General features: G+C 33.5%; 1 protein-coding gene across 2 annotated transcripts; it reads right to left on the bottom strand.

The window, feature by feature from the left end:
- Positions 1-1,821: 1,821 nt before the first annotated feature.
- Positions 1,822-18,000, bottom strand: LOC149787909 (protein RD3-like). Of its 2 annotated transcripts, none has more exons than XM_089974156.1 (2): positions 17,904-18,000; positions 1,822-11,939 (listed from the first exon to the last, which is right to left on the bottom strand). In XM_089974156.1, exon 2 carries the CDS (start codon positions 11,879-11,881, stop codon positions 11,285-11,287), a length of 597 nt encoding a protein of 198 aa, XP_089830282.1. In that variant the 5' UTR covers positions 11,882-11,939; positions 17,904-18,000; the 3' UTR covers positions 1,822-11,284. The 2 variants fall into 2 exon arrangements, with proteins under 2 accessions (XP_089830282.1, XP_089830283.1); XM_089974157.1 differs by lacking the exon at positions 17,904-18,000 and adding an exon at positions 16,281-16,377.
- Positions 18,001-18,006: the final 6 nt, after the last annotated feature.

Below are 18,006 nucleotides of genomic sequence, written 5' to 3'. Positions count from 1 at the left end.
CTCGAAATGACAAACAAAACGGGGCCAGTTTCATCTTGACGTGGAATTTGCCATGACTACTGAAACAAGGGCAAAATAATCACTGCGTCTGCTGTAAAACAAGAATGTTTTGGCAATATTTTCCTAATGACATAAGACAATTTACCTTGGACAGATTCGATATCAGTCCCGGCCACACACGCGAAAATGTGTCTCTTATATGTCTTGAACGTAGCAGAGCGTCGTTCCTCAGAGCGCGTGACTCTTGTTAGCGTTTTTGTTGGCGCGTATCCAACCTGGTGGTAACTGTGTGATTTCAGGAATTACCTGTAAGTATTCACGTACAAATCCATGTTGAGGAGCTGTTGAATATAATCCATAGATTGGGGCTGCGTAATGGATCTTACCACGCTGAAAACTGTATGTGTTTTTACACTTCACACGGGATCAGTTGCTCTTGCTGAACCACCCTCAAGTTCACCAGGTTCATATAAATACTTCACTGCTACTTTACTACTCAACACTGGTTGTTGTAGCTGATCTGGCGATTTTCGTCGTGGTATATGTCTTTTCGCAATTGCATCGACATGTTTCATGTTAATTCCGCTTGTGATTTCTTTGTTTAACGCGGTCACCACATGAAGTAGTCTCGCAACCAATTCACGAGATCTGTCATGAACGCTCAGCATTTCGCTCAGTAATTCTTTGGCATAGTTATATCCAAAAAGTCGCTGTGCAAGTGTTTGGTTAAATCGTTCAACGATTGCACGATCGCGATGTATAGCTGTGTGTCCACATCTGCTTTTAATGCTATGTAATTGCATCAGCGTCGTTACTGCACCGATAAATTCTTTGCCAGGATCAACCTGTAGCAGTTGTGGCCATAGCAGGCCACCATGTGGCCCGGGCCCTCGTGATTAATACGTTTAAACGCTGCTTCGACTTCAGTTGCTGTTTTAGACGATAACGTTCAGCCTATTTGTGTCTACTTGCAACATCTACGACAGTCAATGAGTATTTGTATGTGCGCCGTTTATGCATGTCATGTGGTAAAAACAAGATAACTACCTGATGAACTTCGTTGGGTGTGCCGACATAAAATCGCCCATGTTGAATCGTTTTGGGACGTGGAAGGTAAATCTGCCATTTGGCCAATCTGAGGCTAAACTTGGTGTTCTCGATACTGTCTGACCAAAACTAAGTGTGAAATCTAGTACTTACTGTTTCAACCGAGACATATCTTTTAGATCAAGACAAATTGATGTTTTCTATTTGTTTTACTTTATTATATACACACACTGAAAAGATGTTTACAAAAAATACAGACGAAATGTGCTGAAAAGGATGGGCTAAAAAATCAGTTAAAGTTATAATTGGTTTAACAATAGAAACAAAGATTTTTTTCTTCAAATATTATAGGCCATTGACCTTTATTAGTTACATATACACAGTTTAACTTGCTCTGTTCTTAAAAGAGCACAGGATCAGCTATTCTTTTTACAGTAAAATTGTTTTAAATTAACAATAAGAAGGTTACTATTAATTCTCTTGAACACTGAGTTTCCTCTTATAACATTCATTTTTGTAATTTTCTATTTTAAAAAATTCACATAGTACGGGCAAACAGTAACAAGCTTATTTCAAGACATGCGTGCATTAAGAATCTAAATATTTTCAAGTAACAATGAAATCAGTAAAACTGCACATAAACAAAGTCTTGGAGCGCTACACTTAAAGGCAGAAAGATTCTGTGAATTCGTTGAACTGTTAAAGAAACAAAAAAACCATGTTAACTAAAAGTAAACGTTCTGAGGTGCAAAACTAAAAAGGACTTTCTAAGAATACTCATACTTTCTTTTATTTCAGCATCAACATTAACAACTGGTGTATACAAAAATGATAACGGAATTAAAATTACAACATTTCAAAAGAGAACTTTATAACAATACTAAACATTCCATATAAAGACATTCATTTCTAATGACAACAGAATGCACTCAATTCTACTTTAAAGTCTAATTTTTCTAGAAATATTCATTAGGAGAGGTTCTGGATTAATCGCATTATATACGTACCATTCTCCCTTCGCCATAATGTTGCTCACTGGGGACATAAAAGCGGACCTCCTTTGAGAAGATGTTACTTTACACTGATGTTTATTATACAAGACACTAGTAGTATTGAATAATAAAATTGGATTCATGACCACACTTGTGTTATAAAGGGGACTGCTTTATACTGAGGTACACTATAGCAAGGGCACACTATATATGTACAGTTATAAATATATATAAAAAACAATTAAATTTCATCCTTTATGGACAGATGCACTTTACATAAGCAGATGAATAGGAAAAAAAGATCAGGAAATGGGTTCCAACGTAGATCTTTGTATGAAAGTGAAGTCTAAGGAATGTTTCAATATGTGCCGTAGATACTTACATTATGAATTATTTGATAAATTTTCCGAATCACAATGTCAACAAAATTGGAGTAGCAGGAAACTTTAAAACTTCAACTTTACATAATTTTGTTCAGACAGTCAGCCACATAATTATAATTTTATAATACACCTATCATAATATCATAATAATTATAATTTTATAATATACTTATCATAATATAATAATTATAATTTTATAATATACTTATCATAATATAATAAAAGTATGTATGCAGATAATAACACCTACTATATTATAGCTTCTACAAGTAAAACCCATGTGTCATAGCCAACAACATACAACCTACAGTATTCATACACCTTCCTGTTTGTTTGTACCCCCCTACCAATTTAAAACACAAAAAGCATCAGGGATACAAAAAATGAATACAACTTAAACTTAGTCATTTCATTCATCAATTTATAATTTCTAACCCGATTGTTGTCTGGTGGTTCCTAATACAGTCAACTTGTTGGTTTTTCAAAGTAAATGGAAGCTCTCGATATAAATAAAGCATACTGACTGTTCACTGTCCTTGTCTTGTTTCCAGAACAGGCCAATGGAATATAAACTGTGTCATCTGTATCTAATACTTGCAATGTCTAGCTGTAATAATTTTTATTAAAAGATGGAACAAATAAAAACGAGAAACTCGTGTACACATTTGTTCAAATAGATGTGACTCCAAAATTTCAGGAATTATTGAGATTATCAAAGATGGTGAATGATCACATCTGTTGCCTTGAAAGCAAAGACTCATGCATGCAAATATGGCGACCGTGTTAATAAAGAAACTACTTTTAGATTCAAAATGCCAACAAGCTGACATTGTCTGGGACCTTCTGGCCACAGGTTAGTGTGAAAGGGTGGATGGGTGTTACTAAGCACCAGCATATTTATGCATGGGGTGGTGGTGGTGAGGTGGTAGAAAAAGGCACACCATGAAATGGGTGGGATTGGGTCGGGTTGAAAATGGCTGACTGATTGCATATATACTAAATGGACGTTGCCCAAGGTGTTCATATTGGATATCAGATTAGCCCTATTTTTTTATTATTTAGGATCAACTAGACATCATAAGATGACTTCTGGTGAGAACACAATGTTGGTAAGAGCAGCCATACAGAAGCAGTGATAACAATATTGTCAAGATGTCCACTGTGGTAGCCATGTTGAAGATCATATTGGCACTATTTTCATTTATGACCAATTAGACATCATAAGAAGTCTTCCAGTAAAATCCCATGCTGGTATGAACATTCATTAAGAAAAGTAATAATAAAACAATTTTAAAGAAGGCAACTGTGGTGGATAATATTAGAAGTCTAAGTAACATCGTTTTCACTTAGGACACACCAAACATAAGAAATGTTTTAGTAAAAAAACACATGAGTAGGGATAACAAGAATTTTTAATATGCTGCAATAGTGTCGTATTGGATGTATGTACATGTGGCACCATTTTCATTTAGGATCTACAAGACGTCACGTGAAGTCTTCTGGTAAAACCCCCATGTCTATATTGTTACTAGTTACATTTTAAATCACAATATTTGTAAGTATACAAAACTTGCCAGCTTCTGAAATTTATTACAGGTATGTTTGGAAATAAAATGCAATCATTTTCTCTAACAATCAGCTATGTGAACATCTGTAAAATTTTGATTATGTTTCAATTTTTCAGTACAAGGTCTTTTCCCAAAGATCTCTCTCCAGTTGTTCACATGCAACGATAAAACAACCAGCAATATACACAGTACCTATGTATTTCACATGTGCATGAACTGAAGAAATGAACAATCATCAAACATTTTAAATCTAGCTATTTTCAAAACCATATGTAGCTATCTTTGCTGTATTATCTATGCATTCTATTCGTCAGGCATTATATCAGACCCTTCCTTTTGTCACATCTATATATCTATGTTTACCTATTAAAGATATCTTTTTTCATACCTTTAATAACTTACATATGATTTTAATGTGCAAAAGGAGATAAAAAATATAACAAAATAAGGAGTTTATTTGCAAAATAAGTCTAACACAATTTCAACAAAACATCCCATATTTTATTTTACCTCATTTTTAAACTTTTATATTTAGAACATGATGATATTTTTGCAGTAAGCTCAAATCTCCCAAAATTTTAAAGTCTGCTTACTCTGGTACAAGCTGAATTATAACATTTGTTCAGCCTAATAGATAATAGCTATTTTAGAAATTTTCCTCTCTTTTAGCATTATATGGGTTGTTTCCCTTTAAACTAGAGTTGTCTTCCCACGGTAAGTATTCTGTCGTCAGTTTCGTTTAGCACCAACTGGACATCATAAAAGTCTTTCATTAAAATCCCATGCTGAAATGATCATCCATTCAGGAGAAGTAGCGATAAAAAGATTGTCATGATGGCTACCATAGTGGCCATACTGGACATCACATCAGCACCATTTTTGTTTTAAACCAACTAGATCAAATAATGAATGTGCTAGTAACGTCTCATGGCAATCCTGCAAAGAGTTTACAAGAAGCAACAATAACAAACTTGTACAATGGATGCCATGGACATCAGATGATGAACCATCCCACATCTTCTGGTCTAATGACAATATTTTCAGAGACATCATTTTTTTCTGGAATGTTATACAGCCAGACAAATATATCTGCAAACATTGTTTAAATTAATGGAAAAATATTCTAGCAAGAGATATATGCATAATAATTATGAAAGAAAAAAAATAACGGAAATTTCCTATCACAACTATGATGAACTTACTGAATTCAGAAAATTTAAATTACTACAATGTTATAAAAAAAAAACACTGCTAATGTATGATACTTGAATACTTTTGCTAATGTATGATACTTGAATACTTTTGCTAATGTATGATACTTGAATACTTTTGCTAATGTATGATATTTGAATACTTTTGCTAATGTACGATACTTGAATACTTTTGCTAATGTATGATACTTGAATACTTTTGCTAATGTATGATACTTGAATGCTTTTGCTAATGTACAATACTTGAATACTTTTGCTAATGTACGATACTTGAATACTTCTCTACTACTCTTTGGCATTTACAAGGCAGTAAATAAATTCATCATTTGAATATTTACTATCTAACTTTCAACCATGAAGACTAAACTCCCCTGGACATAAAACTTATCTACTCTAAAATTTCTGACACAACCATACTAAAAAGAAAAACAATAAGTTTTGCATTCAAATCTTTTGCCGAAAGAATGTTTTTCACAAAAAAGTTTTTAAATATTCTTTGCAAATAATAAGCTAAAATTATAATTAATATACTTTTGCTTTATTTGTAAATATAAATATTTTTAACAAAGTGTACAAAAAATGACAAACATATTAAAATATATTTACTTTGCTTACCCTCCAATTTGTTTGTAAACTGATTTTAAAAAAGAAAAGCTTAAAGAAAATAAAAACAAAACACAGTCATTTCATTCATCAATTTATAACTTATAATCTGACTGTTGCCAGGTGGCCCATAATGCTGTCAACCTGTTCATGTTTCAAACCAAACAGAAACTGCTGATGCAAACAACCACACTGACCGCTCACTGTCCTTTACCAATTTCTAGAAGAAAAAAAAATTGCTGCCTGCATCCAATATTTCCAATGTGTATTTTAAATATTTCTAAACAACAAAAACAACCAATGAAAGGTGTAACTCTTGTAGGACTCATGGTACTAATTCAGGTCCCATATTAAACAAATGGAAATACCATGACATTAAACATTCAATCGCTTTAAATTTCCGAGTGCTCATGATTAAACCTATATTTATCAGTATAGATGAATCCTGGATGTCAGCTTCTGTGTAGAGGAAAGGATATGAGCAATGGCATTTTCTGGATTTGCATGTGTTTTAAACGTGTACTTCCAATTTCACACCAAAGAGTCAGGTGCTAATTTTTTTAATGAGTATTCCAAACTCAAGACTGTTGAAGGACTGAAATTATATCAATAAAAAAATGTCTCTATATTTTTCTCACTTACAACTAGGATAAGTTATGGAAATTTACAGAATTACTTAGAGCTTATTGAAAATGGTGAACTACTTGACATATGATGTCTAAAAGCTTAGACTTGTCCATGCAGATATGGTGACACTATTACTAAAGAACTTCTGCTTGGTTTGAAATGCCAAAAAGCTGACAGTGTTGTCATCAGTCAGTTCGAAAAGTTTTGTGCATTTTTTATATTCCTAATACTTTTTGTTATTTATATCAGCAGGTCAGGTACAAACAAATGGGAGAGTAAGTGAATGGAAAATAATTTCGTATCACAATGTGAGACCAGTTAATATATGCTCCATAACTGATATTACAAATCTACAAGCAATTTTCTTCAGTAAAATCTCAACATTTATAGACCTTTACAACTAAAATGCAACTTTCAAAAAAACTTGGCAGTTGCAAACTTTATCACAAAATCTCATACATATGATTAGTAGTACTGAAGGACCTTTCTGACCTCTCAATTACATATAAATATACAACAGTGAATAACTGATACATTTCAGAGATAATGGTAAATATAGGTTCATAGCTGACCAGCATTACACTTACCATGCTCAACTAATATCCATCTGCAAACAACACGGATCCAGGTCTATTTTTACAAAATGCAAAAGTAGTCCAGGGTCCACAATATTTGCCATAAATTACCCAAAGAATCAATGCAGTGGACCTATTTAAGAATAAAAAATGTAGACTTATTTAAGAATCAATGCTGCAGACCTATATCTACCTTCAGAACAGACCAGTGTATACATTAGTCCAATATTCACCAACATACTAATACAGGTTTGTGGACTGACTTATTGGACAAGGTATACGCTTTTCACTGCCAGAAGAACCAATACCATAAACCTTGATCTTCCTTCACATAATGTAATAGTAGATAAGGGTCCATACTGTTCACCAGAAGTTGCCTGAAATCAAGAGGACAGACCCTGATCTTCCTTCACATAATGCAGGAGTAGATATGGGTTTCATGCTGTCCACATGAAATTACCTGAAAAATATAACAGACCGTGATCTGCCTTCACATAATGCAAGTGATGATCAAGGTCAACACTTTTCACCATAAGTTGCTTAAAGAAAACAACACAAACCCTATGGGTCACATCATGCAAGAGCCCGGTATGGGTCCATACTGTTCACCAAAAGTGTCCTGAAGAATCAGTATTATAGACCCAGATCTGCCAGTATAATATGTAATACCAATGTTTGCTATTAGGTGTGCATTATTCAAGTACAAATATAATTTAAAAAATTCAAACAGGCACCTCATTTCAGGCACTTGGCACTTGGCACATAACACCAGATGTTCAAAAATGCCTGTCTCACCTGCCAGAACAAAGCATGAGGCATCACAAACAAATGAATTGCAAATGAACTGTAACTCCATGATCCTGTTGTGTCCCATTCTTAAGGGACAAGTCTCTGGTGTGGGGTAAGGGACAGACTATTGTGCACATTAATGGTACATCCGAAAACATGTCACATAGTTTGAAGTCTCTACCATGAATGATGTCAGTTGAGCTGTGCAATTTTAAGCATATACAATTTTAAGCAAATAGGTATCATCAATTAATCCCCGCCTTTTCTTGAAAAGAAAAGTACTGGAATAATAACCAAACTTTGTGTGAAGTTTTACTGATGCTATGAAGCCAAAAATTATAAGTTGAGCCCAGCGGCAAACTGTAGTGACCCAGATCTGGCATCACATAATGCACTGGCAGATCTGGGTTTATGCAATTTACTAGGAGTAATCAGTTGAACGAACTATATAGATATAGAATTATACACGAGTATATACGGGAATTATGATCTGATATCAAAGACCTTTGTAATTATCTACTTGAAATTTTATTTTGACTGATGGTGGCTCCTATTTGGAAGTGGTCACATTTAGGACATGGTAGAAAGACTTTACTGTATATATGTACGAGTCAAAAACATATTTGTTAGGTAACTTACATGAATTGCATTTTCAAAAACTGAGACCTCTGACATAAATAATTACAGGAAATATGTGATCATGGGCTCAATATACCACACTGGTACTTGGTATAATAATTTCATGTCTCCTATCTCCCCTTAAGTCTTGACTCCTGTGCATGGCTTGGGAATGCGTTTTCATCATGGAAAAATTGAAGAGTCTGCCTAGCCTAATTTATGATAATATCTGTAACTTCATGTATATTAGTACTACTAATGGCAATGGTCACTACACTAAAAGACCTTGTGGTGAACACTGATAATCATCTACAATTACAATTTTTAATTAATCACACATTTCTTAAAAATAACTAATATAATGAATTTTTAAAAATAAAACATATTTAATCAAGATAAATACATTAAATTGGTCTCAGAAAAATGCAAATACTGACCTTATACTACAACTTACATATTTTCAAAACTGAGTGATGAACATAAAAGATAAACTTTTTTCTAAAGTATAAAACAAAAACTACCAGTTTTAAAATTGAAGGTTTAACATTTAAAATATCTAATACACAAACTTTAATACACTTGTATGTGTTAAAAATGACTCTTTATGGTTTTGATCTAATGCAACTGACTAGATGTACATAATTGCAGCTAATTTTAAGTTTAAAATTATATAAATATGTTTATGATAAATCACAATGCAATTATATTTTTGAAATCTGAGGACTAATGGAATGCAATAAATGAATTCATGAAAAAACAGAATACCATGCAATATGAATTATTAGGTAATGCAACAGTCTGGAGGCCCACACCTCTCCCTGCCACCAGTCTCTTTTTGCAGATTCACAATTTATATGTATTCAAAAAAAAAATTAAAATATCTTCTTATTCATTACATTTTTTCATGTTTCCTTTTACTTAAAATACAAAATAAAATATTTTTGTGTGTTTTCTGTGACAGAAATAATACCCTTAAATGCACGTATAGAGAGTGTTGTCCCTTGACCATTATCACCTGAATTACAATAAAACCACTGGCATAGGTTAAACTGCTTAGTAATTGCAATGCAGGTTAAACAAAACATGGCTGTTAGTCTTTCTTGCTTTCTGCCACAGAAATTTTTTTACAAATGCATAACTTTCATCGATTTCTGAAAGCAGAAATGTATCAAGTGGGAAGAGAGCAAGTGACATCAATTAAATGCTGTTTTAAAAACCTAACTTCATTATCTGGGAAACATGGTGCATATGCATGCCATTTCTTAACCAGGGCAACTATGATATCTCATCAGTACAAAATTCTTTTATAAACAAAATATTCCCACTAATAAAACAAAAACTGGAAAAATATGCCCTATACAAGATATTTTTAGAAGGAGAACACATCAGAGTGTCTCTATAACAAAGTAACTTGTCCCTGAACTTTTTTCTGCACTGTCCTCAATAATAGTCCTGATCAGGGACGTCTAACAACAATGAAGTACAGTATACCTTCTATAGGGTTCTGGATTTTAATTTAACAACAATGAAGTCCTACACACCCTCTCTATATGGCTCTGGATTATAATTTTAAAAAATCATGTACTACAAACCCTCTCTATATGGCTCAATTATAAATCAAAACAATGAAATACTACAAACCCTCTCTATATGGCTCAATTATAATACAAAACACTGAAATACTACACGCCCTCTCTATATGGCTCTGGATTATAATACAACAATGAAGTACAGCACACCTTCTCATTATGGCTCTGTATTACAATAAAACAACAATGAAGTACAGCACACCCTCTCTACTGGGATCTGCATTATAATGCAACAGCAATGAAGTACAGAACACAGTCTCTATAGGGCTCTGTATTACAATACAACCACAATGAAGTACAGCACACCCTCTCCACAGGGATCTGCATTATAATGCAACAACAATGAAGTACAGAATACAATCTCTGTAGGGCTATCCATTATAATAAAACAAGAATGAAGTACAGCACACCCTCTCTATAGGGCTCTGCATTATAATGCAGTATCTTTGATAAGGCTGGTTTGGACAAGGATTCCTCTTTATAATTTAGTTGTTGTTGTTGTTGGGTTTAATGCCATTTGTTCAGCATACGATAGGCTATATATGGCGGCCAGTATTAATAGTGGAGGAAGAACCAGGGAAAACACCAGAAAGAACCACCGACTCACAAGAAGCTACTGGCAAGCTTTCTATAATTTAGTAGTAAATTATCTGAGTAGTGCACTTTGTTATAAAGTCATTTCACTATAAGGTGATATACTCCATGGCTCCCACAGACAGTATTATAATGAGTGTTGTATCATTTAATGACTCAGTACACTGTATTACACATATTTTAGCAGAATTTATCAAATTTACTTCACATTCATGGAAGAAATAGCTGAACATTTATTACTGCTTTCCCAGTAGAAATACAAAGGTTGTCTGTTGTCTGGTTACAAGTGGTACTTACAGATAGAAACTTAGAAGAAAAAGTTCAATGTCTGATCAAATGTTCTTTTGCGGTTTTCAATTTCTTGAAATTTGGTTTACAAAGGAACAAATATGGTAACTGAAAGCCCTAACTTGCTTGACCAATTGAAAGATTCCACACATTATAATCTTGCAAAAACTAGCTTGCATGTTTAATAAAAACAATATTACAACATTTTAGACATCATTAATTTAGCAAATGCATAATATAAGATTTCAAAGTAAAATGCCTCCAAATTTACACAGTTAAATGACTTGGCACTAAATACTTTAGATCATTTGTCTACAAAAGCTCCGACTGATAGATATATAAATATATAATACCGAACACAAACATATATTTATCAGGGCTGTCTCAACTGCTGTGATTCTCAAATTGGCAGAGAATTTACACTGTATAGTGAGGGAAAACTGACAGACCTTTCATGGTTAGTGTTTTGTATCGGTGCATCCTCGGACTGACTTTCAATATCAGAATCTGCAGTACATGGTGATACTCTAGATGGTGGACGCAATCTGAGACTCGATAAACTAGACGTCCTTCGAACAACCCAGTCTCTAAGTGATTCCTCCTTTGGACGTGACTCAAAGACTTGCCGCAGACATGCTTTTAAAATTTTGGGCAATTCTTGAACTTGTGGCTCATTCAAAATGGCATCCCTAAAGAGAGAAATTACCTTTCCACATTCATGGGATCGGATTTTGTAACACAATTCCTCAATTTCGAGACGGTCTAATTGAGGAATTTCATATGTTTTAGGAGGAACACTGATCAACCAACTGTAATCAACTCCAGTTTCTTTGCGTCTCTTCTCTTGTTCTTCTTCCCTGGTAACCTTTTCTAGCTCTTTGATGTGAAACTCCAACTCAAGAAGAATGGAATCTATCACAACCATATGTTCATCTCTTTCTGGCGGTCTAGTGTTTTCAGAAGACCAAGCTCTCCAAAAGGACTTGAAAGGCAGCATGGTACAAAGGTAAGTTCACAAAAATTGTTGAGTCAATATATTGGCATAATGACAAGACCTGAAAAAGTAGGATAAAGGCTAAGAAAATTAAGTTGGAAATGACAAAAAACAATACCTCATCTATTTCATCATATAAATTGGGAGTCAAACTCAAAATCTGTATCTGATTACTACTTATTAAGTTTACCTAACATTAAAAATGGAGCTGTTTTGAACATTACACCAATGGGCTCATGGATGTAAAAATGAGCCAATGTGCCTAAGAGGTAGATCAAACTATTCAGATGTGGATTCAAACCTTGGCCGAGTCATATCAAAGACTTCTATAAACGGTACTTGTAGTGGCCTGGCTTGGCACTCAGCTTTAGGAGTGTAGTGTTAAGAATGGTCAGCCTGATATCAGGATAATGATGCCATATATCTGTGGCATGATGCCTCAGTGCCAGATGTCACTATAAACTGACACAGGGCAGACACAGCAGCTACATGTATGACTAAATTTGTTAAAGTTGCATTCAAAATTTCAAAAACAAAACAAAAACACACGAACAGCCACTCTAAATAATGCTTTAACAAGTTTTAGGCAACTATCTGATGAAATCTCATTGGAAAAGTTCATATTCTATATATATATATATATATATATATATATATATATATATATATATATATATATATATATATATATGCATATAAGCTGAATAATTAATAAAAAATTAAAAGCCTGGAAGAAAGGAGGTCAGCTTATCTGTGGGCAAAGGTCTAAACAAGAAATTTTTTTGTTTAATACTAGTATATATTGTTACTGAAGATTGCTGAAGATGAGGGCAGATGCCTAATGATGCCACATAGCTTATGCGATATGTGCTGTCATGAAATCAAATGCATATTTTTGTGATAACTTCACAGGTAGGATAAGGAATTAAAAACAGGCACTATCATACTTGACTTTTATTTGATACTTGTCCATCCACCAGAAAACATAGCCATGCATGCATTAAAACCACAATTGTATGTGTATTTTTCAAAAGAACCACCATATTAGTAATCCTTAACCCTTGAAGCCAGTCGCATTGTTCTAAGTAGACACATACCTTTGAAACATCCAACAAAAGTCTGAACTAATATGGAGAATCCTTTAAGTAATGGTTAGCATAAGCCAAGCAAATGTACAATATGTTCCCTCAGCCTATCAAAGAACACCATTGACTGTTGCAGCCTCTTTAGGCATGAGACGATGACAATTTTTGTTAATTTCAGAGATTACAAAAACAGGCAGTTATTTACTTATTTCAATCGGAAACATATTTCTCTTTACTTTTCAATGGTAACAGTAGAATGCATTTTATTTTTACATTTTTTTAAAACATTGATGTTATTAATGATAAGTTAAAATCTGTCAATGAATAATCAGGATTTGAATAGGCCTTTTTTCTTTTCCACTAAAGACAATGCAATATTATGAATCATACAAATGAACAGGTTTTTAATGAACATCCTCTGAGGTAGGAAATGACTGTCACCTCAGGCCTGAAACAATGATTACAAATACATGTATATGATGAAACAACAAGAACTCGATTTGTGAAACTGGTATATTGTTACATTCCATAATCTGACAATAGTTAATCATCGATTGCAACTATGCATGTTTTTAGGTTCAATAGTTTTAAAAAGTTAACGGTACCAAATTACACCTTTTACTGCTTCTGAGAGTCTCTTGAGACATCAATTTTTTTAATTATATTTATATATTTTAAAGAAAAGGTAGACTCCATTGTCTTCTTTTAAGGTGTTAAATGGCAGAATTTGTTATGATGAATAATTTTGTACTTGGAAAATGATGTAGGGTAATAGGCATACAGTAAGCTCTTGCAAAAAGTCGTTAACAATATTCTGACATAATTCATGTTTTGTTTTACTGCTGCTACATCTCGTGGTGGTGATGATGATGTTGATGATGATAATGATGATTATCTCCTTTTCATAAAATAGTAGGCATACATTTACTCCTAGAGCATAGCACTGACAGAGTTGTCTTTACTTATGCTCAAAATATGTTTGTATCTGTTATAATCTGTGTTAACAATATTTACTGATTTATTTTAACACCATCTGCGTTTTCTTGGGTAATTTAATCAGAGGTCTCGCTAGGATTTTAGAACTAGGAGTCCAGGACTCCCATTTTGGTAAAAATAGTAGTTGACTCCCACCAGCAAAAGTTGCAGTTCCTTCTTTCCTACAGAATCAACAGATGCAAGTGCATCTATTTTTAGATGGAGAGGTTTTTATAATGTAATCACTCACTTTAATATAGCTTCATTACAACAGTCCATTGATAGGATTGCAAATTTATGGTTTATTTATTTGTCTACATCCTTGTATTAATTTTAGGTAATGGTTAAATAGTAAATAGTATCTGATTTGGTGTTTTTTCCCACTATTTTCACAAATAGGTGTCAAGTCGAAAAACAACTTAGACCTTAAAGTGCATCTTGTGAATTCCACAACATAGCATTGTCCCATACGCTTCTGACCTACCTAATTTGCATTTTAAAGTTAAATCTTTAATAAAATAATACCTTAGCTTTGCTTTCAATGATTTGTATATTTTTCTAAAAATATTTGCCTGATGATTTATGAAAAGAGACAATCTAATAAACTGGTACATCCCAGACTTAGCGAAGTCCGCCATCATTTCCCATTGGGCCTACTGGTTCACTTACAGTTTCAAACTAATTTTATGATGAAATAGTGTACAAGAGGCAGTTAATATATGTCCAGATCACTGATTCTGATCTTAAAACACGATTGTATGTTTTAACATCAAAGAATATTATGCAGGAAATTGATAATTGCTACCTTACTCGGAAAAGGGTTAATGGTTAATCAGCTATAAAAACATATGCTTGTGAATGGGCAAGAGTTTGTTTGTCAACGTAACTGATACCAAAACTAGGCCTAGCTACTGATGTCTTGATGAATACATTTAACTACAAGACTAGAACTAACCAGGCTAAGGCGAGGGGAATTTTAAAAAAAGTATGGTCAGTCAATGTACCTCTTAAATAGCTCTTGTTCGTCCATCAGAGTGATACTGAATTTTGTCAATCCAAGTAAGGACTTATTCTAAATTCTAAACACTAAGTTAGGCATGAAACATTTTCTTACACTTAGCTACTGTCCTATCTGAACTATCAATTCTAGCAGCTTTAGCCCTCTTCTGAATCTCATTAGAATCTTCGTAAGTTTGCCGTTTAACCCCAAAATACTTATCCAAATTTATGAATGGCATTTTGTCTAAGTCTCAACATGTCTTTATTATGAGGTCACATGCACTACTTATTCTGATACAATCAGAAATGAACACAATAACGAAAACTAAAGTTGTTTATTTTATGTACTTTTATAAATGACCGCATGTACATCTCTGGGTCTTTCTGACTCTGAATTCAATCACTGTAAATATAAGTAGCCAATCAAAGCCTTTGAACTTGCCACCCAGCTATTGCATCATGTTCTTCTTGATGTATTCTTATAATGGCAACATGTATGTACATCAAGGGGTCTTTCAGTCACTGAAATCTGTCATTGTAAATATCAGCTCAGCTAACTGATCAACACATTTTCCAACAAAGCAGGTGGCTGAAGCAGGACTGGCAAGTCTTTGAATTTTGCCGCACACCTATTACATGCATACAGAGGACTCCTGCCTCAGTGATCTTCTGCGTCCCAGGTCAAAAATTGGTGTCGAAATACGCGTAATTAAGCGTTTCCGAGATCTCTGTTAATGCTTTACATTGTTCTTAGTGCCCATTGATTAATTTTAGTACCATTTATGTTTTCTTGTGTAATTTAATGTTTTACATTGCCCAATGTCTAGCACTTAGATCCTCTTAGTGCTTCTTAGTAGTTTTCATCAGTGTTTACCAAGACCAGGTCAACAGAACTTGATAACATGTCCATTTGCTTGAGAGAGAATTTGAATTTATTTGAAAAAAGACATCAGAGTAAGTAAAGTCAGTCTAAATCAACATGACTTCAATGAGCGACAACTACGTAACTACTTCAGTCAAGCCGAGTGCCACCATCTTACTATTTTTGTACACAGAGGGTACCCTTCTTTATGGGGCTCCCATTCTTTTAACTTTGATTGGATAATTTCGTGAATAGCAGGAACATTTTTTGTCATAACCTGCGCAAAGCAAACCATTTGGCTTTTCTTTGAAACTATAAGTTATTGGTAAGAATTTGATATGGCTCAGAGAACATTTTCATGAAAAATCCTAAAAATGTGTGAACATGGAGAGTTTCACACAGAAGAGGTTTTATTTATGCATCTAAATACAAAATGTGCCAAGAATATTTTGGTACTTATCTTCGTTTCATTATAACATACCCTCCATCTCATCTTTAACCGGAAATGCATCAGTTCTCTCCCTTGAGCACCTGGTAGTTCTACCAGTAACCAGCAGTTTGTTTTTATTGTTATTGCTACAAAATAGTATAAAACCTGCTTGATACCTTTGGATATGAAATTAATGTAGTAGTAAATAAGATTAATACAAATTTATACTTGTATCTTCACAGATGAGATGTGATTGTTTTCTGTATGAAGAATAAGACACTCCCTCAACATAAGTTTGGAAGGTTACTCACAGCTCAGGCTGTTGCAGCATCCTTACAACCTGTATAGACATCTTCATTTGTCTGTGATTTTATCATTATTTTACTCTGTTTAAAAAATATGTTAATATTGTTGACAAAAAATGTCAGCACAATCCAACTATGCAAAAAAAATGCAAAATAAATAAATAAAAATTATATACAGTACAGTATTTAACTTTTCATAGAAAATATATAGAAAAATAAATATTTTATGTAAACTTAGTCATAAAACCAATATTTTTAGATGAATTAGTTTAAACAAATTCTCATACAGGTAAGCATTTAAAAGGAACCAATACCTGGATTGTCCTGTTACATTGTCCTTACAGATTTCTTTTGAAAAGTAAGAGGGCAGACATTATCAATCCCTTTTGTTTTTCACTTTCACATGAATAAAAACAAGCTTTACACAAAATTTAGCTTTAGGATTGGACATATACTCATAATTGTAAATACTGAGTAATTAAACCTGTAAATTCTGATTTGGTTAAGGCACATTCCCCCCCCCCCCCCCAGTTTCCTTAAATACACCACATACATTTGTAAATTATGCCCCAAGAACAATCTGGTTATATTCTCTAGTGACTGTTTCATTAATGAACCCCCAAAAATATATACACTGTGCACAAAATGCTCTCTGGAGAATTCTTTTCTTTTTTTTGCAGGCAATAAAATAAGTTGTTTGCAATTGCTATGAGCAAAACCTATGACAAGGAGTATATTTTATTTGCTAATTTGTTATTTCTGATGTTATGACCTTCTCTAAAATACCATATTTATTAACCTGAAATGAAATTTTAAATTTATCCTTTTATCTACATTTCATTTGTGGAAAGCTTCAATGAGCTGCCAAGAGATATTCTTGAAAATTTCTATGCTCGTTCCGATGTCAGTCAACTCGGAACACGCTACACATGGCCCTTAATTGGGCAGTAAGACGAAGCACCAAAACATAAATAGCACGTGATACATTGTACAATTAATTTGTATAATGCCATCCGATATACGGTAGCTTGGCCAGTCTTGTCAATGTTTACAGTAGTACGACCGGTTTGACGGCACCAAGAATATATTCGTGGCTAATTGGAAAAAGATGCTAAAGAATGAAACAATAACAAAATTATAATTAGTTGAGTCTTTTTAAATTATTTTCCAAACTGCTGCGCTCAATTTCTCGAGAAATGGCCTCTTCTAAGTTCGGAAACCAATAATAGCATTAGCACTGCATGTCTTATTCTACACATTATACGGAAATCAAAAATATACTTTTAGTACAAATTTAAGTCATAAAATCATTTCAGAAACATCAGTTATGTACAAGAAAGACAATTATACATAAATAAGCTAAGTTCACCTTCCAAATATCTAAAGGAAAGGTAAACAAGGAATACTCGATCTGCAATCTTCCTATTATCGACGACAGATGTAATGTTTGTCAAGCTGAAATTCATTGGCCA

This window comes from Sinohyriopsis cumingii, chromosome 11 (genome assembly GCF_028554795.1).
Source record: "Sinohyriopsis cumingii isolate HCF-2022 chromosome 11, ASM2855479v2, whole genome shotgun sequence".
NCBI classification, from domain to species: Eukaryota; Metazoa; Mollusca; class Bivalvia; order Unionida; family Unionidae; genus Sinohyriopsis; species Sinohyriopsis cumingii.
Note: the sequence above shows the minus strand (reverse complement) of the source record. Positions and strands in the feature narration are given on the sequence as shown.

What these genes read in the sequence shown, in the direction of transcription:
- LOC149787909 (XM_089974156.1), bottom strand. Translation starts at nt 11,881, where the DNA reads ATGCTGCCTTTCAAGTCCTTTTGGAGAGCTTGGTCTTCTGAAAACACT.